Raw genomic sequence first — 21,487 nt, forward strand, 5'->3', positions numbered from 1 at the left:
ATTTAAGAATAAGGAGTTTTAGCAGGAAAATGCACACGTTCATAGCAAGAGGTTCACATGGGCAAAAGGGAACGACAGAGAGAAAATGAACCAGAACAAAACCTCACCACACAACTTCGAAGAAATAGAAAAATAAGAGGAAAAAAAAAAAAATAGAAAGATACAAATTGTAGTATCTTACTTCTAATTCTTGCTCCACGTTTGGATTTTTTAATTTGCGTAGATCTTGCTCTGTAATTGGAAATTCATCTCCTCCACCGGATAAACGATCATTCCTGCGTTGGTTAAAATCTGTTATCTAATAAAAAACAAAGCAGATTACTACTATGATCATTTTCCTATTCATAAATAACAGCTATTTCTAAGAATTTAGAGATGCAAGGCATAAAAGCACTTCAAGTACAAGCAAATAATAAAACTAGATTCAGGTTAACGAAGGACTCTCACCTGAAGAACTTGAGTTGGCCCATCTGGGACGACTCGAACAGCCAGCACTCCTGAGCCCGGCCTCATCTTCTGGTTTATGAACTGCTGTTCTGGTGGAACTGACCCCAAAAGCTCAATAGAAGTGTCTGGACCAAGAACAACTTCTGCTCCATCACGGAGACCTAATATTCCTCCCTTTGCCTGGATAATGAAACAGAAAAAAAAAAAACACCAAAAACGTGTGAGAGGTAGAACTTCAGATAACTGTTCATATACATTAATTTAAAGCGTGTTTTACTTCTCCATCTACAGAGGAGTAGTCTGAAACTCAGTCCCAGGTGAGGGAGTGAGGGAAATGACAAATTTCTTGCTCTTCAGAGAAACAACCCAGCAGTAATACTACTCAATATTACTACAGCTTCTGGTAACTTGCCTTTAATCAGCTTGACAGCTAGAAGAAATAGCCACAATCACAATCTCTCTTCATGTTCAGACACTGAAGCTATCAGATCATGATCCAACAATGGAAGTCCCTACTGAAATCATACCCTACACAACAGATAACTTGAAGTTGAAAGGTGAACTGTGGATTACAGGTAAGGTGGGAATTTAAATCCTCGTGGTGTTAGCACCTTAATGCAGCAATGCAGGGCTTCTGGGCTGCTGCAAACTGAGAAGTAACTTGCTATGGTGCATTAATTTGATCACAAAATTATCAATGCAATATCCAGAAATAATATATTTTATTTACTGCAAACGTAGTTTGCTGTCTCAACAATATGTAGCATAATTTAACTTCTGCTCGTAAGCAAAAAATGGCTGAAGTAACTAAAAGTAGCAAAACTCTTTAACAAAATCTGACTCTAACCAGTGGTACTGGCTGACACTGCAGCATTTTCAAATTGGCTCTTTGAGAATATTGAGACTCTATTTATCATTATACTGATAACTTTCAACAATCATACACTATTATTTCTCTAATTACTTACTTGCAAATTAATAAAGCAAGATTTAATTATTTGTAATTGATAAGAACTTTTGAACTACTGTTTAAAACATATGAGCTGTTGTGCAGGTCTGGTCACCTCTATAATCCAAACTTTGGGCTCAGAACTCTGACTTCTCTTCAATAGCAAGCTCAAATTCCTGTTATCTGTAAGAGAAAGAGCCAAAACAAGTTCAAAGTACAAGCAGTACTGACCTGGACAACCAGCCCATGAATACCACAGGTCAACTTCCCATCACGAAAACTCCACGTCTGGGTGGTGCTGCGCCGCCGATCAGGCTTCCTCAACATGAGGGGCTCATATCTGCAGTGAAAGCACAACAAACCCACACTTAGAATCATCCTAACTTCCTGGTTTTGCTCCTGTGTTCTCTTCATTTCCCTAATCTCACTTCTCGAGTGTTTTAACAAAAAGCTGCTGGAAAAAAATATTAATTACGCCTTGATTTTTGAAAAATATTGATTATCTTAAAGTGACTGTGAAGTCTGTTCCTGATACCAGATAAAATTCAGCTCATACAGGCCTTCACAATAACTCCTTTCCTTATTCAGAAGACATCAGGTAAAGCACACTTTCAGGGACATTGTACAGTCTCACTACAAACTGTATTTGCAATACCTGTTATCTGTGACGGCTGCCAGACCAGCAATATCTAAAATCATACAAGACTCCACAGACCGAGGAGAAGGTTTATGAGGGTTATGAGGAACAGAGGAGCCTTCGTGGCAAAGCATTCCTGTGCCAGTCATCCTCCAAAGCTGGGATCGTTTTCCTGGCTCCTGTTGCAAAATAATTCAAGATTTCAATGAGTACAGCAATACAGAGCAAATACTACTGCTGTTTTCCTATCAAATGCTATAAATTATAACTAGCCTTGCAAGGTACCATGATTACATTTTCTTTTTTTCCTTCTACCAGCATCTGATTTTATTTCGTCACAGAGCAATAGCATTTCAATAAAATCAAGCATGTCTTGGTACCTTTTTTTTCAGGATAACTCGTTGTGTCTTTGGAGAAACATCAAGGACAAGCTCTGCATATGCAGCATCCCTGTTGGAAGCAACAGGTCTTACACTAGTCTCCTGTAAACTAGAACACCAAAAAATCATCAGCATGTTGAATTAGAGCAACTGTGGCTTCTGTAGAACAAGACAAGGACATAAAAAATCAGGCAAGATGTACAGAATCACAGAATGGCCAGGGTTGGAAGGGACCTCAAGGATCATGAAGCTCCAACCCCCTGCCACATGCAGGGCCACCAACCTTCACATTTCATAGCAGCCCAGGCTGCCCAGGGCCCCATCCAACCTGGCCTTGAACATCTCCAGGGATGGATGGGGCATCCACAGCCTCTCTGGGCAGCTGTTCCAGCACCTCACCTCTCTCTCTCTGTAAAGAACTTCCCCCTGACATCCAACCTCAATCTCCCCTCCCTCAATTTCAAACCATTTCCCCTTGTCCTGCAGTTATCTACCCTTTCAAAGAGCTGACTCCCCTCCTGTTTGTAGGCTCCCTTTAGGTACTGAAGGCTGTAATAAGGTCACCCCACAGCCTTCTTTTCTCCAGGCTGAAGCCCAGCTCCCTCAGCCTGTCTTCCTAAGGGAGGTGCTCCAGCCCTCTGCTCATCTTCGTGGCTCTCCTCTGGACCCTCTCCAACAGCTCCCTGTCCTTCTTGTACTGGGGGCTCCAGACCTTGACAACTCAGCCAGACAACTCCTGAATTTTGGCAACTCTTCTGCTAGCTGCTTGGGCTAGTTAACTGAAGTTGAAATATTTACAGAAGGTATAAAATGGCAATCAGAACAGCTTACAACACTATAAGCATCCAAAATATGTTCGTATAATATCTAATGAATTACCCTGAGAAAGTATAGGTAGCAGCAATATAAATGAAGTTTTCATAATAAAGCTGTTTGCTGTCTTGGAAGTCATTCATGCTGCAGACGATCTCTGAGGAGCCTGCTCCCTTAACTGTCAGCATGACAAATGGAGGTAGGCTGGGCTCATCCCATGCATAATCCAGGGAGGTCATGGGCTTCACCTCAGTGTACAGCCTTGGCTCGACAACACCGTGCTGATTAAAAACAATTGGGACCTGTAACAGTAATGAAAAAGCATTTACTTTCACACCAATTCTCCATCAGTTACATTTTTTGCTATCGTTTATTCATTTTTCAGGAACTGATTACTGAAATGTGCTCTAACTTTTCTTCCCACCCTCCATTTGAACCTCAAAGATAATCTCAAAGGGACCAGAAATAATCAGCTTTGCTTTTATCCATCATCTTCAGTTCAGAAACTCTTTAGTCCCATGATAGCATCTCAAACCTTTCCAATTAAAATTAGGAGACGTGCCCAGTTTTATTGAGCAATTCGGTAACAAAAGCCAGAATAAAAACCATTATCAAGAGCTGTGTCTCCTGTTCTAATCACAAGGTAGTCTGTAAGATACTGTCCAATAAACAAAGCAAATTCTCAGACTTTTTGTAGTCATTGACATGGAACTTGTTCTTCATCTCTCACACTCATTATCATCAGCTCAGTACTGATTCTCATTTTAAACTGAGGAACCAATGTGTCTGAAAGAAGAGGGAAGCAAGAAAGTTTTGTATTTGAATAAAGAAGTCCGAAGATAGAGAGAAAGGAAGTAGTATCAATAGCCTGAATTCTGTGTGTTATCCAAGTGCTGAAAAGAACACAGAACAGCTTATGAACTGCTGTCCTATTACAACCTTCTCATCATTATGATGCTCTTCCTATATGGCTTTCTATAGACCAATGAAAGCCACCATACAGGCACTATTATTTGAACAAAACTCAAGAAAATTACTGATATACAAATACACATTGCTACAGACTTCCACTGTATTTTTTTTTAATAGAAGCTAGACAGTTCCCTAGCTTAAATCTAAGGTAATTCTAATTTTAGATTAAAAGAAAGTAAGAAAAGAGAAGATCATGATTTTCTGTTCTTTTACCTTGGAAAAATTGTCTATGCGAAAAGGTGGTGGCAGCTGATCTGTGTCACTGAATGCAACGTGGTACGTGGCTCCCTGAAGAGTAATTTCTACCCTTAAGAAGTAGCATTTTCCCAGGGTGTCCCTGAACAAGAAAGAGCAAGTGCAAGACAGGTGGGTTTCTGAAGAGCATTACTGCAGCTCTAAGTGTTCAATGGGGGGCAAACATCACCATTAAAAAAAATGGAAGCATGTCACAAAACACTTGCATACAATAACTACCTCATATTAATATGGAACGAGTTATTTTTGTTGACTTCAAATCCCCCAGACCAAATGCAGTTTCGGACATCCATCAGTCTCACACACAACAGCTGATCATAGTCATTGCGTGGCCAGTGGAACACAACGCTGGAGCCAGGCAGCGTGGAGATGTAGCCATCAGGGTTGGATGTGCCCTGGTAATAGAAATCAGGACATAAATATCCTAAGGGCATGAAAAATACAATATTAACCCATACAACTCTCAAATACAATGCAGCTTTCAAACCCATACACCTCTCACAGCAATTGTTTTGTTAGGTGAATGCTCGAAATTAGAGTAACAAATTAAAAAGCCCTCGTAATCAGACTAGAAGATTTTCAGGTATAATGTCTGTATTCTCTGCAGTTAGAAGACGCTGTGCCTAACTCCAGGTGGAACAAAAATAAAGGCCCTTACCTGACCTCTGGCAAACTCTCTCTGAACAAAGGCAAGCTTATAGCTGGACTTATTATCCAGAAGGTAACGGGGAGCAAATGTCACCATGCAGGTATCAATGTAACGCCCTCTGCCCTTCTTAACATCAATACCTGGTAACAGACACAAATTAAAAGCAATGCTGTTAATTACAAGGAAAAAAAAAGCCTAAAGATAACTTTCAAGCTATATTTAACATAATTATTTTCAGTGAGTTTCTGAGATTACAGTTTCTGTCATGCCATTTGCACATGTGAAATATTAATAGGAAATGTAGTTTTATGCTACCTGTTACCCTCTGTATCTCAAGTAGAATTTAGAGATAATAAGCATCAAGGTTAAAAAACCCCTCTCTTTTCAAACAACCAGGAAAATCAATGTAATTATTCCCCTTTTCAACACACAAAGCATATGGACATCTGAATATAATTAGAGATAGTGCTGAGGTGAGATTTCAGATGTACTTAGAAGTAGTGTACAGGGGGGATAAAGGACCATGAAAGGACACTGTGTAAATACATTTACTAATACTTAAGGACTAAATACAAAAATAAAAATCCATGAAAACTGATTTTTAAGCAAACCAATTTCAGAATACAGAGGTATGAGTTGTTAGGATACTACCTCTTGTCTAACACTTTTCTCCAGACCCTCACAAATCCTTAGCAAAACAAGTTTCCTTTCTGCAGTTCCACAGTGTCTCTCAAACACAGCACGTACCAATGTTGTAAATGAGGCCTGGTCGGTTTCCATGCTGGATCACCTTGAGGGCTCTGACACCGCTACCGCCATCCAAGGAGAAGCCCTGGCACCAGCCTGGCATGCCTTCAGGATGGATGCCTTTCCCAACCCGCATCGTACAGCTAAGGGTAAGAAGAAAACACAGATTTAAAGAAAGGATCAGGTGGTGACAAGGAAAAAGTAGATTTCCTCCTTGATGCCAGATAAAATAACTGACAAGTTTGCTTCACCACACCTCTGCTGTACACAGGCTTCCAAGTGACTGCTACCACTACTCAACAGGTGATCTCAGGAAAAAGCTTTCCCTGTTAGCTGCTATCTATACTAACATACCAGCACACTGTCCTCTGTCAATTACAGTCGTATTTAACAAGGTTCCTCCCCTCTGTTCCTCTCTCAGTGGTACTTACAAGTTGGGCTGTTCTTTATCAGCGTAACAGAACAAAAGTGGGCTGAGGCTTCTAGCAAGTTCATGCTCTTCAAACTGCCCTGCTGCATCTGTTTTGGCATTATCCTGTCTGAAGATGAGTGGCAATCCTTTAAGGAAACACAAAAAAATGAGTTATCAAATCATACTCTCACAAGAATTCAAGATGAGAATGGCAAAAGCTATTCTCATTAAAGAACAGCCGAAAACTCTCCTGTTGGAATGTCAGCCATTACTCTGCACACACTCCAGCTCTGCATCCACAATCTCCACCTGAGCTGCTGAAGGGGTAAACCCATCATAGCTGTGAGCACGGAGCCTACAAGTGGAAAAGGACTTTGCAGCTCTGACAGCACCAATGTAAGCTTCTTGAATAACTGCAACTTACTGTTGAAGACCTGATGCTTTCTGAAGGCATCTCAGCCTTTGAAAACCCCGTTTTTAACAGTCTAACCAATGCCAATTTGTTTGTAGCTACATAAGGATGACTAAATTATTCATGTTTAAAAGTCTGCAATAGAGCCACTCTAAGTTGTCTGTTGCAACACTTATGACACGAGCTACTGGCACTGTTAGAAAAAATATTTCCTGCAATTTTAATTCCTCTGAAGGGGAATTTAAAAGCCCTGTCTAAGCAAACGGAAACACTGCATGAAATATCCATTCCCAAATTCCATCCTTGTATTTCTGAAAGAAGACACTGTAAAACCCACCTGTTTTGTTGATTAACCAATATGGTGCTGAAATGAGTATCTTCAGAGAACCTTCTGCACGACACACAATCCTTATGGTCAAATTCAGCTGGCGCTTGTTGATATCATACAATCGCATCCTCACCATATAGTTTTGTGTCCCAGGAGGAATCAACAGCTCCTTGCAGATTGGGAAGTTTTCTAGCAGTACTCCTGGGAATAACCAAACAGAACAACAGAAACAACAGAAGGCACATAAGCATTAAAGTACACCACTGAACTTTCCCATCGTTTGCTCTTTCTGAATATTTCACATAGCTCACCCACGTTAACTTGCAAAACTACTCCATGCAAAGATCTCTGACCTCATTAAGTCACAAGCAGCAAAATGTTTTGTAAAGGAATTCTGCTTAAGGATAATTAGTGCCTAAGCACCATGAGTGCAGCCAGTGCTGAAAACACCAGCATTTCCTGTTCCATAAAGCATCTTACCAAGCTCAATGTTCTGAGATGTATCAGCTGTATGCAATGCCACCTCCTTGCCAGGTTTCAGTGTGCCACTGATTGGCATCCCTTTAACGTAAAACTCAAGTTCACAAGGCAGCAAGTTACAGACCACCACTGTTGGCAAAAGATAAATAGTATGGCCAGGCTGTCTGAAAATCTGTTTGGCACTGTCAGAAAACATGCTGGAGGGCATGTAGTCAGGGTAGTTCTCTTTCTTGATCGCCACACAAAATCTGTGAAGACAAACAGGTGTGTGTCAGAAGTCACCAATGAACTCAATGGAATAACCAAATCTTGCCTTTGTACAGGAAGTCCACACTATTTTCTAACATTTCATCCTTTACAATAGGCACTAATAAAGCACTAACCAATAAAGGGGGACGGTCTTAAACTGAGACAGGGGAGGTTTAGGTTGGATATTAGGAGGAAGTTTTTCACCCAGAGGGTGGTGAGGCACTGGAACAGGTTGCCCAAGGAGGTTGTGGATGCCCCATCCCTGCAGGCGTTCAAGGCCAGGCTGGATGTGGCTCTGGGCAGCCTGGGCTGCTGGTTGGTGACCTGCACACAGCAGGGGGTTGGAACTGGATGAGCATTGTGGTCCTTTGCAACCCAGGCCATTCTGTGATTTGCCTACAGTTACTGCCATATGGGCCTTAAGGAGTCCTGCAGAAATACAGTTATACATTCAGCTTTCTTCTTATGCTAGCGACCAAGCAAAACATCTCGTTAAACTGCAGAAGCTTCTACCTCTATGAATTTTCTTTCCTATTATTGAGCTTCGCAGCATTTAAACTGCCAGAAGAGGATAACAGTTTACAGAGAAACAATTAGAGCTTCAATCAACCTGAAAAAGCGGCTGTTCTCAGACTCCATGGAATGGCACTCCCGCTTGCTGCTACAAACTTCTGCTGTCTTCTGAACATCAGTCCAATGAATTGGAGCCTTACAGAAGAAGACTCCCAGTCCCTTTGGCCTGGCTTGTAAACGCCAAGATGTGAGGTGCAGAGGAATAGCAAAGGCATCCCCTGGCATAACTGCTGGAAGAACTACAGGTTCTGCAACCAAACAGAAAAGAAAACACTAAGAACAAATTGGGCTCCTTCACTGAAAAGTATTTTCTACTGGAAATTTTTCAATTAGTAAATCCTAGTAAATTTTTAGAGCAACAAGTTACGTTTTAAAGTGAAGTACAAGCTATTTTATCTATGTTTCAAGTATCAACCTGTTGTTCTAAGCCTTATTATTCTGGTAGGGGAATAATTTAGGCATGTAAATCTGAAACCTGCTGGAGCTCAAGTTCTTCCTTGGATACTTTAGTGATGCTTACTCCAAAAGATCTTATTCATTATATTCTTGGAAGATTATCAGCACGTCACTACATTTCTAGACTTCACCTCTGCATGCCAACACCTTAAACCTCCTATTGCTAAAAGGTGCAACACAGCATGTACAGAAATTCAAATCCATCTTTACAGAGTCTCAGCTTTCCCTGTCTGCTTGGACCATAAGGAAAATCCTACTGGTTTTTCTGGCTTTCGTTGCTGATCAGTGTCTTCTTAACACCACCCATTCCCCAACCATGGAGGCTGACTTTGCTGTTAGCTGCTACAGGCAGCAGTGAATCTTCCAGAGAAGGAAGCTGAAAATTTTGCACATGGAAGGAGCATACACCACTTACTGTCAGGAGCAGAAGGACTATCCAGCCTTAGCTCCATGGGTGTTTCCAGCTTGTTCTTCACAATCAAGGCTGAGCGCACGGTGATCACTTTCCGAGCACTACCTTCCATGGTTACCTCAAATACCACACGCACAGGAGGTAATGAAGAAAACTGAAAGATAATAGAAAAGCAATAGGAGGTAATAAAAGGTATCTATAGAGGGACAGGTCAATATTGCAGTAGTAACTGCTGGAGTGAGAATCTGTGCAGGGAGTGCAACCAAGTACAGCATCCACCATACGTGCAGTTTCACAACTATGTTTTGTAATACTGTGTCTCCTTTCCAAAACACAGTCAAGCAATCAAGAAGCATTTCTAAACATTTAACTCAGTATCTTACTCAAAGTGATACAAGCCCTAGCAAGAAGAATATAGAACCTAATCACAGAATTGCAAGTACATAATTTTATAAATTCCTGAAGTTTTAATCATAAGCCTAATTCAGGTGGAATATCAAGAGCTCATTACCCAGATTATCTGTGCTGGCAAGAGCAGGAACAGCAGAAGCTGTTTGCAAAGCTTCATTTTCAGATGCATGCACTAACGTGTTCAATAAGCTCTGCAAAGAAGATATTTCAATACAGCCTGATTTCCCCAAATTGGTGTTTTTGTTCCAGCTGTGCTGCTTAGATGGTCTTGCTTTTAGCATCCCAAGTATGATTTATGACCTTCCTATTTATGTATACTGATTTGGGAAACACATGACTTTAAGTTTTGACAAGACAAAGTAGCGTAGGAGGCAGATACTTCAGCAGTCTCAAAAGAGGCGAACTTGGAACTCTTCTGCTCAGCTTATTTAGACCAAAACATTTGTGCAACAGAGAATAAATTTTACTTCTCTGTTCCCTTAAAACAGCTCAGCAAGTTTTGGAACTACAGAGTATGATCTTCACAAGAATTAGCAGCAGAGACTTCAACTTCGAAGTTGGCACTTATTTCATCGTATATAAAAACTGAGACTGAGTTCAATAGCTCCAAATTTCTCAGCAAAGTAATAACAGCACTGCTTTGCTGTTCCAAAAGTCAGAGTTTTATTATGTGGGCACACATCTAGCTCCAGTGCTTGCTCAGACTGTGAAAACTGGCATTTGAGGAACCTTATCACAGCTGAACTTGACTTCTGTTTCCAGTAAGAAAGCAGAAGCCAGTCCACCTGTAGAGTTATGCTAGTCTTACTTCAGTAGCTCTCAAAAAATGAAAATATATACTTACATAAACTTGTGGATGTATTATGTTTGTTCTACTTATTGGACTTCCAAGCTGGAAGAAAAATGAACAGGAAAGACAGAAGTGTTCACTTTAAGATATTACTGTCAGCTGTAACACAGAACATTACTGCAGAAAAATAAACTAAAGGCTGTCATTACTTCGTCTTTCTCATTTTCAACACAACTTTGAAGACATCAGAGCTATATTAGCTTAATCTAATTGTAATACTGCTTTAAAAGAATGAAGCTGAAGCAAGAGCATTCATTAAAAACTAACTACCCACAGATGTTCCTGAATAGCAGTTCCTGCTCATTTGCACTTTTCTCTTTCACAAACCAAGTTGCAGACAGAGATGATGCTTTATATACTTGAATATGAAACCATCAGGAATTATCCAAATAAGAAACTAATGGCTCCTTTTAGTGGTAATAATAATAAATTCTAATCCTATTTTGTACCAAAAAGACCTCAGCTTTCATCCTCTCCAGTAGCTAACCTTAAAGCTTAGCTAGTTTCTACATTCCACAATCATTTCTATCACCAAGTCTCAATCACAACTGCCTGCCAGCCCGCTGCTTACTGCAATTGTGCTTTTCCTTCATGACAAGTATATTTGGTCCAAGTTGCCACTTATTTCAACAATCTCCAGGCTTTCAGGGAATTGCCAATGTTGTTAATTTGAAGTAAATTAACCACAGAGAAAGCATTCCTGCCATAAAAGAAATAAAAATAGCAGCTGTATCATAGAATCACAGAATGGCCTGGGTTGAAAAGGACCACAATGATCATCTCGTTTCAACCCCCTGCCATGGGCAGGGTCACCTATCACCAGACCAGGCTGTTCAGAGCCACATCCAGCCTGGCCTGTAGTGCTGATTTGAAGCTCAAACTCCACAACCCTGTGACTCTGTCCCTAATACATTATCTCTGTCATTGGCAGTTCTAAGTCTAAGCACAGGCTAAATGCTGGCTACCCCTGTGGTTGGTTTGTTGTGCTGTCAGTTCACCATTTCATGCTCTCCCAGTTCACACCAACTGAAAAGAGGACAATCTCACGCAATGCAGGAGCTGTTGTTACATCAAAAGCTTGGAGGCATCATTACTCTCAGCCTATGCATTTCTGTTAAGGCTCACATCTCAAATCAGAGCTTACAGTGGAAGAGGAGGAATTCTTGTCTGGTGCAGCATATCGGAAAAAGGTTCCAACTTTGTCTACAGACACTGGGCTGACTTCTTCCCAGCCATTCACTCTCACTTGCAGCTGGTGAATCCTCAGATCATGCGTGTGCCTACAGGTTAGATTAAGTTAAGTTAAATTACTACTTAGCGTTCTCTTACAGAGTAAATACCAAACAGTTCACATAAAGTACGTCCTCTGCATAACAAGGAAACAAATCTCACCAATTTAGAATTTAAGGAAAAAAAACTCAACAATTTTTCCATTTCATGGACCTGATTTGTTCTGCTCTCCCTACTCAACACTGATAAGTACGACTACATCAAAATAAAACACAAAACCTCGTGAAATATTTGTTTGCCAGTTCTTAACACCAATAACACTTATGTTAACAAGTCCTCCTCCCCCTGCCACATACAAAACTTTCTAAAACGTTTTAATAATTAAACTCACATCTAGGAATAGCTTCCACCTACCACAAGACAAGCTGCTTCCTGTTAACTCCACATCTATATAGTTTTAAATATTAAAAAAAACAAACAAACACCCACATTAAAAGATTTTTTAAAATCTCCTTTTTATTTACTATCTACTGGCATCTTCATAACTATGATTCTATGAGTTCTACATACGAGTGTGTCAAAGCACATCTTGCAGCCTGACCCCTTCACCTGTGTCTGAGTTTCCCTCTGGCTTCAAACTCAAATGGAACTTCTTCCCCTGTGATAACTTCTTTCCACTCACTGACATTATGGGCATCATCCAGCAACGTTCCATTTTCCTCAGGAACAACTCCTGGACTCCCACTGTGAGACAGTGCAGCCCTGTATAGAGAATCACATCATGACTTGGAGCCTCCAGCACATCTCAGCCCTGTAAACAGAACCATACCCTTTGGGCCCCCAATACATGAAAGATGTGGAAGTGTTGGAGTGGAGCCATGAGACGAGGGCTGGAGCACCTCTGCTATGAAGAAAGGTTGTGGGAGTTGGGCTTGATTAGCTTTTTGTTTTTTAAAATAGTATTAATATCTCAGTGACAAAGAAAAGGCTCCTGACTAAGAAAGACTGGGAGCTAAGATCCCTGCAAGAAAACAAAAGAACTGAGGACAACTGGGTTTGGCTGACATCCCAGAGAAGGCAGACAGGTATTGCCAAAGCAATTTCACTTCTTACCGGGTAGGTGTTGTAGTTAGGGTAGCAAACCACAGAGTGCATCCAGTATGGTTTCTCAGAGCAAAGGGCACAAATGGCTGTCTGCGTTTTGGGGTCTTCATTTCAGCTGTTAGACAGAATAAAGACTCGTCTAAATGCTTATGAAAGAAATATCCATAGAATGATAGAATGGTTTGTGTTGGAAGGGACCCTTAAGATCATCTAGATTCAGCAGATGCAGACACAGGATGAGACAATGGCTGGAGAACCACAATCTGTACCAGGTCTAGAAAAGCAGATCTAAAAAACAGCCTAGCAGATTACTAAAACCACTTAAAGTTTTATTAACTGCTCCAGAAATGGTACAAAATCTTTCCCTGCATCATCTGCCTTGGTAATAGAGTTTAAGAACACCACAGGAACTGAGTTTAATCAACTTGAAAAAAGAAAATAAAAAGGAAGGAAAAGAAAAGAAGAAAAAAAGAAAAAATGGAATACATATATAATCCCTGTACACTAACCTGACTGCAGCCGGAGGTAATCTGGTCTTGTTAAAGTGCTGGCTCTGCAAAACTCTCTGAACAGGAAACTTCACCTACAATGTTTGGCATTTCTCAAGGATGCATTACTAACAAGCACCCAAGTGTTACTCTCCTCTTCTGTGCTGCTGTACATCACGTCTGTGAAAATACTTACTGTGTTTGGACAGGAAAAAAACAAACCCTGCCAAATCCCAGCAACTACTTAGGAGGGAAGATAAATGGCTGCTCCCTGAACACATACATCTTTCTGTATGAGAGCTGACAGAAGGCAGACACGTTAAATCAGCTGCTCAAAGACTGGAATTAAACGTCTCACAGAATTTCTCTCCAAAGGATGACTTACATTAAGTTCCAGTATATCATGCAGCCATGCATCTGACCAAGAATAACTGAAGCACAAGTGTACGAAGGCAGAAGAGGGGGGGAGCAGGTGGGGAGGTGTTTGTGAAGGAGTTACTGACGACTGCACATAGCTTTCTCCCAAATGAAGGACAACAAATGGCTCTACTCCTCACTGTGCCGATGGAGACACGAATCTGATCACTCTAAATCTCACCGAGGAAATCCTTTTCAATTCAAAAGTACAAAAATTGAATTCTTTAAAATGAAAGCTCTGGGTTTTTTGCCGAACACAACTTAAAAATATTTATATTTTTGGTGTAGTTTGATTTCATATCATTTTCTGCCTACCTCAGGTTCAACCAAGTCACAGACCAGGAGTCAGATGAACTTTATTCTGCTATTTAATTGGCAGGCTACTCTTTTTTTTTTTTTTTCCTCCGAGTAAAAAGGAATTTTTGGGACTGTGGCATGATTTTCAAAAGAAAACATAATATAAAGTTGCATCCTGAGACCAGCACCAGAAAATAAAAGATTTACCATAAAAAGGAGTTTTTCGTAATTCATTTAGCTGTTTCTTTTGTTGCCGTGCCCACAAAAAGCCAAGCAATAAATGCTTCTTTCCCACAAAAATAAAATATCTTCCTGAAAGATACCTCAGAAAATGGATATTGTGTAGCCAACAATTCATACAGCCTTTCTCAAAGAGTCTTCCCACAAAGGAACAGTTCTACTTCTCCCTTCTCTGCTGAAGGGCTCAGAGAAGACCTTAAGGTGATAGATGGGATGAAATGCTATAAAAACTCTTGTGGTTTTTTCCTTTTAAAATCATTCTACTGGCAATTCACACATACACCACAGTATTTACTGTACAGATTTCCAAAAAAGAAAAAAAAAAAAAAAGCTTTTATTCTCTCTGTGCTATACAGTACCTCTAGCATAGATCTGATGCTCTAGGTTAGTCAAACTGGCTGTACTCCTAGTTCTAAGGTAGACAAGAGGAAGGCCTGGCAGACAGGAAAGACAAAGTTAGCAGGTAAGCAAAACCACGTAAATATAGGTAGACTCTTCCCCATCATGCAGGAGGAGGACAGGGACAGCTGGCAGCATGCAATCACTGTACAACTCTTCAACCATTTGCTCACGTGAGGTTGGTATTTGAGTTACTAAAACTTCTTCCAGACTTAATACTGGGAGTATTAAGTGGAAGAGCTGCCCCATCTCATGTGCTCTTACTCAGAGAGCTGCTGTGAAAGCGTGATTAAAAAAGGCAGCAGAACTAGCAGCACCAAGTTCTCACTCAAGAGAAGCAGTGAAGATTTTTGTTATTAAAAAATGGAACAACTGAACAGAAAGTAGGATTTTTAATGTTTTGGCCAGATAACCTCTAACAATTCACTGTATGCTATGAAGGCCAACTACTTATGTTTGTAATACTTTAGACAAATGACTGTGCTTGTCAGGATTGTTTCAAATAAAGAAAGATTAATTAACATCATACTCTGTCCAAAACATGGTGAATCCTCTGAAGAGCCCATCCACTCTTCAGAACTGACTGCATTTACTTCTTTGTCCTGTTTACAGTAATCTTCCATCCATGACTGCTTGGTGCTTGCGTACTGTTCTAGAAGAATAAAGCACAGAAAATAAACGTCTGCAAAGTGGCCAAAAGAAGAGCAGTTAAAAAGCAGTTTAAATTCATAAGCCTAAGCCTGCTTCACTTTAATGGGAAAGCTTTTATTTTGCTGCTTTTCCTATGACCCACTTACATAATTTAGAGACATAACAGCTCATGAAATCACAGTGCTGTCTTCAAAAACAAATGTTTATATTCTTAAGGGACTTTTCTGATTTTAAACATGCAGTAGAATCCCCACTTTTCAAGATACTCCAGGAGCAACATAGGAGGTCCCTCTGAAAAGGCAATTAATCTGAAGATGTTTTTGTGTCAGAAGCAGTTTCCATTTTTCTTTTAAGAGGTATACATCTATTCCTCCATAAATAGAAAGACACCAATTAAGTGCTCAGGAACAGCATTAATCAAACCAGCCTGTTGCTGTTGCTAGTAGTAAAAAGCATCACAGGAACTCTAAGCAATTGGTGGTGACTGTCTTTTCCTCCTACCTTACCTTCCTCTTTCTAACAACCTCACAGACCTTGTTGGAGAAACAAATGAATATTTAAGGAACAAGGATGGCTCTTCTTTTCCACCTGAAGGCTCAGCCCTCTGCACTTATTATGACTATTAAATTATACAGATTTGCACAGAAGAAGCCATAATCTTTCTGGCAACGTTTACAGCCTCACAACACAGAAATGTCCATAAAGTTCTGAGTTAAAAGTGAACAAAATATTTTAATTTCCTGAGGTGGGAACTGAAAACTCCAGTTCTCAGAGACTGCAGAAATAAGCAGCTCTATGACAGGCACTATGCCTGTCAATGTACTGAAAACTGATGAGCTTAACAAAATATTTTAAAGTACTGTATGTATGGAAAGCTTTAGATGAAAGCCTGTTTCTGATTATAGAGAAATTTCAAGAAACATATGAATTTGATAGAATTCATATGACCAACAAAAGAATTCCTACTAACTTCTAAAGTATGGAGCTCATGTCTTTACACTTTCACAGTATCTGATAAAATACAGGCTGCCTAAATGCACACCTGTGTACAATATTATCTCAAGTATCTGGGGACTCGTGCCAAGCCTCCCTCCCTCCATCCATGGGACACCAGCAAGGTTCAATGAGAACTATCTATTGTTTTAGTAAAGTGAAAATTAAGACTTTACAGTGATGCTCTCAGGGAACATTCCTACATACCTAAGAAGACAGAAGTAATGTTGACATCCAAACGGTGTGTGGCCTTTACTTCCAGCTTCAATCGGGAAGGGTGGAGGCGGCTTGAAGCATGCTGCTGCCAAGAAACTGAGCATGGCCACGGCTCAATAAATGGCTCCCAGCCTGAGAACAAAGCCAACACATCACACGTATTACACATTTGAAGGCCACATCGGAATGCTGTTCACACACCTAAGAGTTTAATAATACAACCTCAATAATGAGGTCCCTGCATTCAAGATGAACTTGTAAACCAACATGTTCAAACTGGTCATTAATAGAAAGCTGCTCCAGATCCTCCACTTAAACCAGTGGAGAGCATACGTGGAGGCTTGCAGAAATACTGCACTTCTGAGGGAAGCATTAAAAGGAAATTATTGTTTCTGTTAATATAAATTGCAATGGTCTTACTACGTTAATCCATTGCCTTCAGCCTCATCAGCACCCTCAAGTTCTTTAACATCCTCAACTAGGAAACTGAACTGGAAACTGGTTTAGTACCTTAGAGGGTAGTAATGGTGATAGGACAGTTGAACTAGATGATCTTGTAGGTCCTTTCCAACCTTGTGATTCTATGATCCTATTGTAATGCAAAAACTTCTAATGTAAGCAAAAACTGAAGTGTAACTTTTTTATCAGCAAACTCTCCACGTTCCCCACTCTTCCTTCACATATCTTGTCCAGGATCGCGTCCACACTGCATTCCCTTGTATTCATCTCACGTTAGGTGAATTTCAGGCTCCCATAGTACACAAGATTGTTTTCCTAAAGTTACATAGACAACAAAACCCCAGGCATTTTACCTGAAAGCTCACGGTTATAATAATCTCCAGAGAGGGTAAAATGAGCACAGCCTTCAGGATTGGCCCTCAAATGCTGGAGAAAATTCAAACCTGCCAGAAAAGCAAACATTATCAAAAAAAAACAAACATTATCAAGTTGCTACTACATTGTTAATAAGCAATGAATGGAAAGCTCTGTCATTATGTATATGACATATATGCACATATATATACAGGAAATTTTATGCAAGTCACTTTGCAAAACAGATACTCACGTGAGAATGTTAGCTCAGCAAGGGGAACATCACAGTCCATGCAGTCATCAATAAAGCAGATGCATATACTTTCTGCCTTGATTTCCACCCCAGAGATGAACTGAAAAGGCACAATCCCTTGGCTGTCTCGACCAGAGGAAGTCAGGGAAAGTGATTTCAAAGGTTCAGCATTCTTAAACAGCCAACTTGCTGCTTTTTTCAAGTCACCTTAAATAAAATCAAACATTCAAAACAAGGATGTTCCATTTAGAAAGTAGACGATGATGTGAAAATCACATGGATTTAACAAATTAACTGCCCCTTAAAATGCATAGCAAAACACAAACACCCCGAATGTGCTCTATTCAAACACACACATGTAAGATTACAAATACAATGGTGTTTTCTAAGAATAAAGACTGTGTTTGATGTTTGCAAACTGCGTTAACATAATACAAATCTTTATTAATGCTACAGAAACCTATAAAGAAAGTGGGAAGCAAGACAGTGCCTAAGAAAATGAACCTTCATTTTCTTTACATGTATTGCATGTACAAGTAAAATATATCATTCGTAAGGGGGAGATGAAAATACTTGCTCTACAGAGATGGATAATGCTAAGAAATACGTACACCATGAGAGAAAAACAACAGAGAAATTCACCCATGTGCCCCAGATGACATCTCAAGAGCCAAGAAGAACCTTTGGAGAGTGGTGTTTAGCATGACAGAAAAATGAGAATGCTTAGGAATACGTCAACACAGAGCTAATATGGGTAATAACAGGCCAAAGTGAAGCAGAGAAGGAAATACTGCCTGCCCATCAGCTACCTTACAGTCTGAAAGTCTGGTAGCAGGAAGAATCCCAAAGACCAACTTTGAATATCTGAGCTCACCTTGGCAGCACAGAAGAGCTTTGCGGCAGTCTTCCATACTGAATCCCAAGTCCTGAAGGCGAGCCAGCTGCACCTCTGCAATTAAACACAAGGCCAATTATAAATCCTTCACAGCTATCTACTTGTTTTTATTTCTAAAATAAAATACACCTGAATAAAAAATGAGTTTGATTTCATTTAAGCTGCAGAAAAAGCATAAGATGCAGTGCTGCTTTAAAAAAGAAAAAAAAGCGTGTGCCAAAATACCAAATCACTAAAACAACAATAAGTTGCAGCAGTTACAAGAGTTAAAAACCTACCAAGAACAGGATCCAACACACGTTTGGGTATCTCTCTGTTTTCACTTGTCAAGCAAGAAGGCTCAGCCACCAGTGATGAACTGGGGTTAGTAGTACTCTCGGCAACTGATGCACTTGAGTCAGGCATAGCTGCACTTGTCTGTTGAGGAATTGATTTAGCAATTGCTAAGAACAGTTGCACATCATTGTAGGACAGTCGAATATCCAATGCTTGCAATTGAATCTAATGAAAACAAAACAAAACAAGATTCAGTTAGCTTAGCTTGGTCTAGTGGCTGGCAACCCTGCCCACAGCACAGGGATTGAAAATAAATGATCTTTAAGGTCCTTTTCAACCCAGGCCATTCTGTGATATGATTCTATGATTTTCTATTTTCATTTTTCTTGTATACTTTGGTTAATAACAAATATTTTCATAGAATCATAGAATAGCCTGGGTTGGAAGGGACATCAATGATCATCAAGCTCCAATCCCCCTGCTGCAGGCAGGCCACCAACCTCCCACCAACCCCATTTAATACCAGACCAGGCTGCCCAGGGCCCCATCCAACCTGTCCTTGAACACCTCCAAGGATGGGGCATCCACAGCCTCTCTGGGCAGCAAAAGGTAAGACAAAATTTAATACTAACATACGATGAAGATGCTTTAAAGCTCCAGTAATAAAATTATTATGTTTCTGTTATTACCTTCTTAATATCTGAAGCAAAAATTGGAGGTGGGGAAAATATTTTGCTTTGGTATAATAGGAAAAAGAAACTTTTAAATATTTTTCCCCCTCACAATAATAAACACTAATTATTAGATACAGAAAATAAACAATTATTTCTTTTAGTTATTAGTAGTCTAAAAGTCTACGTTATATGCCCACCATTTTTTCCCTGGCTATTATTTTCTATAAAAAATCCCAGAACTCGTTTGCTCCTTGCCACTAACAGCATTTTTTGCATGGCTGTGTCTTTGCCCTTTCCTCTTCAGTAAAAACTGCTCTTCCTTTCTTTCTGAAACTACTCACTGGATTTTCTTGCATAAGGAACCTGTATAAGGTCACATTATTGTGTTCTGCACTGCATACAACCTCATTCAGCCCTCTGATGTTACCTCTAGAATAGGAGGGAAATCTTCACTGTTGAAAGCATCCAACAGTCCCGAACCACTCGGGTAGGAAGCGTTCCCAACGAGTTCCACCTGAATTTGGACTGGATCAATAATTGACAGTGCAGTCTCTTGCTCGTTCCCTAACCGGCATGAAAATACCTAAAAGTTAAAAAATGGGTAAAAAAATACAGAAATTAGAATCTGAAAGTACAAGCTAACATACTTGGGCTCTGAAATCAAAGATTGACTCTCAACCACAAAAAGTATATGAACCATAGCCAAACTGTTCTCTACAGACAATAGCAGTTCCTTTGTGAACTCTAAGAGCTGCTCCAAAAGCTTTCCAGACAATTTATTCCAATGACCTGTAATTCTGTAAACCCAAGAAAAAAAGATTCTGAAACCCAACCAACTATTTACTTCTGGGCTTAATTCCACTACTCCCACCACAGATACGGAAAGCGCTTTGTTCTTTGGTCCACAAAAATCATTTAAGATTTATCACACCTCTGCCCAGCCTTCTTTTTCTAGATGGAGTAAATTCTTTTACGCTTTGCTGATATATTATGCCAGATATATTTTATACTCCATACTTTTATACAGCTACAACTCAATACTTTCATACAGCACTCAGTGTTCTCATTGCACTCCTATATTGTTAAGAGCTTCTTCAAGTCAGTTCTCCCAAACCTGGCCACAGCTCTCTCCAGCTGTGGTTTGACTTTCCTGAACAGGATTCAAGGATCACTTCACATACTCCGAATTCCAACTCACATATATTCCAATGAAATGATACTGCTTATTCTCTGCAAATCAATCATGATCTCAGCCTACAGGCCTTTACTGGACGTGTTGACTTCTGCCTATCTAGTCAAGTCCCAGCTTTCAACTAATTTGCCAGTTGATGTATGGAAGCTGAACTCTTAGCAGTATTTTGAAATTACAGTCAAGCATTTCAAGCACAAACAACATAAGTCCACTCAAAACTATGAGAGCACTTGAGGGGGAATTAACATGCCTTCGATATTATCTACTGGCTACTCCTGCTATATATGTACATCAAGTATCCTCATAAATTCATCTAACTTGAGAGACTTTACAAAATGAAGTTTATCTCTACTTACCTCAATGCCAAACAAACTACCAGAGAAAGGACGATCCAGCAACTTGGGCTTGTAAGTGAGAACAGTGGTCCCCTTCAAAATAATTGCATTCGTATCAAAACAAGACATGTCTTCAACGACCACAAATTCAGTTCCTTAACAAAACAGAATGATGAATAAGAAAAAAATCTTAAATACCATTATGCTCTTGTAAAGCACTGTAGTAAAGAACCCATTTACCTGTCACGTTGACCTTAACTTCCAGCTGTTTTTCTGTAGACACATGTAGTGATGAACGTTTTGTAACTACTCCACTTTTCACTGCTTTTGGAACCACACTTGTTTCACTGCTGTAAGTGCGTTGCCGGGAAGGAAGGACATTTTCCCTCTTTTTGGTATCTCCAGGAGTATACAGAAAGTCATGAACCAGTAACAACCAGTCAAATATTAAAAACACACGGAGATTGTTCAGTACTACTGTGAAACTGGAGGAATCCTTAGTAGACCTATTCAAAACAGAGAAGCATAGTTATAAATTTCATATTTTGCTTTTATCTAAAACGTGGGAAGTAGAGTAGTAGT

General features: G+C 39.9%; 1 protein-coding gene across 6 annotated transcripts in view; it reads right to left on the reverse strand.

Annotated features, from left to right (window-relative positions):
• The window catches only part of VPS13D (vacuolar protein sorting 13 homolog D), an 89,003-nt gene that overhangs the window by 39,558 nt on the left and 27,958 nt on the right, over positions 1–21,487 (reverse strand). For 3 of the 6 annotated variants that reach the window (XM_085242618.1, XM_085242617.1, XM_085242616.1), the window contains exons 31-59: positions 21,146–21,411; positions 20,927–21,060; positions 19,806–19,961; positions 18,707–18,929; positions 18,408–18,482; positions 17,534–17,740; positions 17,280–17,369; positions 16,459–16,599; positions 15,137–15,259; positions 14,568–14,642; positions 12,776–12,881; positions 12,272–12,424; positions 11,577–11,712; positions 10,427–10,474; positions 9,175–9,325; positions 8,341–8,551; positions 7,482–7,729; positions 7,011–7,202; positions 6,281–6,407; positions 5,850–5,992; positions 5,112–5,242; positions 4,673–4,848; positions 4,412–4,535; positions 3,293–3,528; positions 2,414–2,522; positions 2,052–2,212; positions 1,628–1,736; positions 448–627; positions 182–298 (exon numbers count right to left, since the gene is read on the reverse strand). In XM_085242618.1, coding sequence (XP_085098744.1) covers positions 182–298; positions 448–627; positions 1,628–1,736; positions 2,052–2,212; positions 2,414–2,522; positions 3,293–3,528; positions 4,412–4,535; positions 4,673–4,848; positions 5,112–5,242; positions 5,850–5,992; positions 6,281–6,407; positions 7,011–7,202; positions 7,482–7,729; positions 8,341–8,551; positions 9,175–9,325; positions 10,427–10,474; positions 11,577–11,712; positions 12,272–12,424; positions 12,776–12,881; positions 14,568–14,642; positions 15,137–15,259; positions 16,459–16,599; positions 17,280–17,369; positions 17,534–17,740; positions 18,408–18,482; positions 18,707–18,929; positions 19,806–19,961; positions 20,927–21,060; positions 21,146–21,411 — 4,348 coding nt within the window. Of the gene's footprint in view, positions 1–181; positions 299–447; positions 628–1,627; positions 1,737–2,051; positions 2,215–2,413; positions 2,523–3,292; positions 3,529–4,411; positions 4,536–4,672; positions 4,849–5,111; positions 5,243–5,849; positions 5,993–6,280; positions 6,408–7,010; positions 7,203–7,481; positions 7,730–8,340; positions 8,552–9,174; positions 9,326–10,426; positions 10,475–11,576; positions 11,713–12,271; positions 12,425–12,775; positions 12,882–14,567; positions 14,643–15,136; positions 15,260–16,458; positions 16,600–17,279; positions 17,370–17,533; positions 17,741–18,407; positions 18,483–18,706; positions 18,930–19,805; positions 19,962–20,926; positions 21,061–21,145; positions 21,412–21,487 lie in introns of those variants that run through there. The other 3 variants (XM_085242620.1, XM_085242619.1, XR_014887922.1) reach the window with 2 other exon arrangements.

This window comes from Meleagris gallopavo, chromosome 23 (genome assembly GCF_905368555.1).
Source record: "Meleagris gallopavo chromosome 23, MGAL_WU_HG_1.1, whole genome shotgun sequence".
NCBI classification, from domain to species: domain Eukaryota; kingdom Metazoa; phylum Chordata; class Aves; order Galliformes; family Phasianidae; genus Meleagris; species Meleagris gallopavo.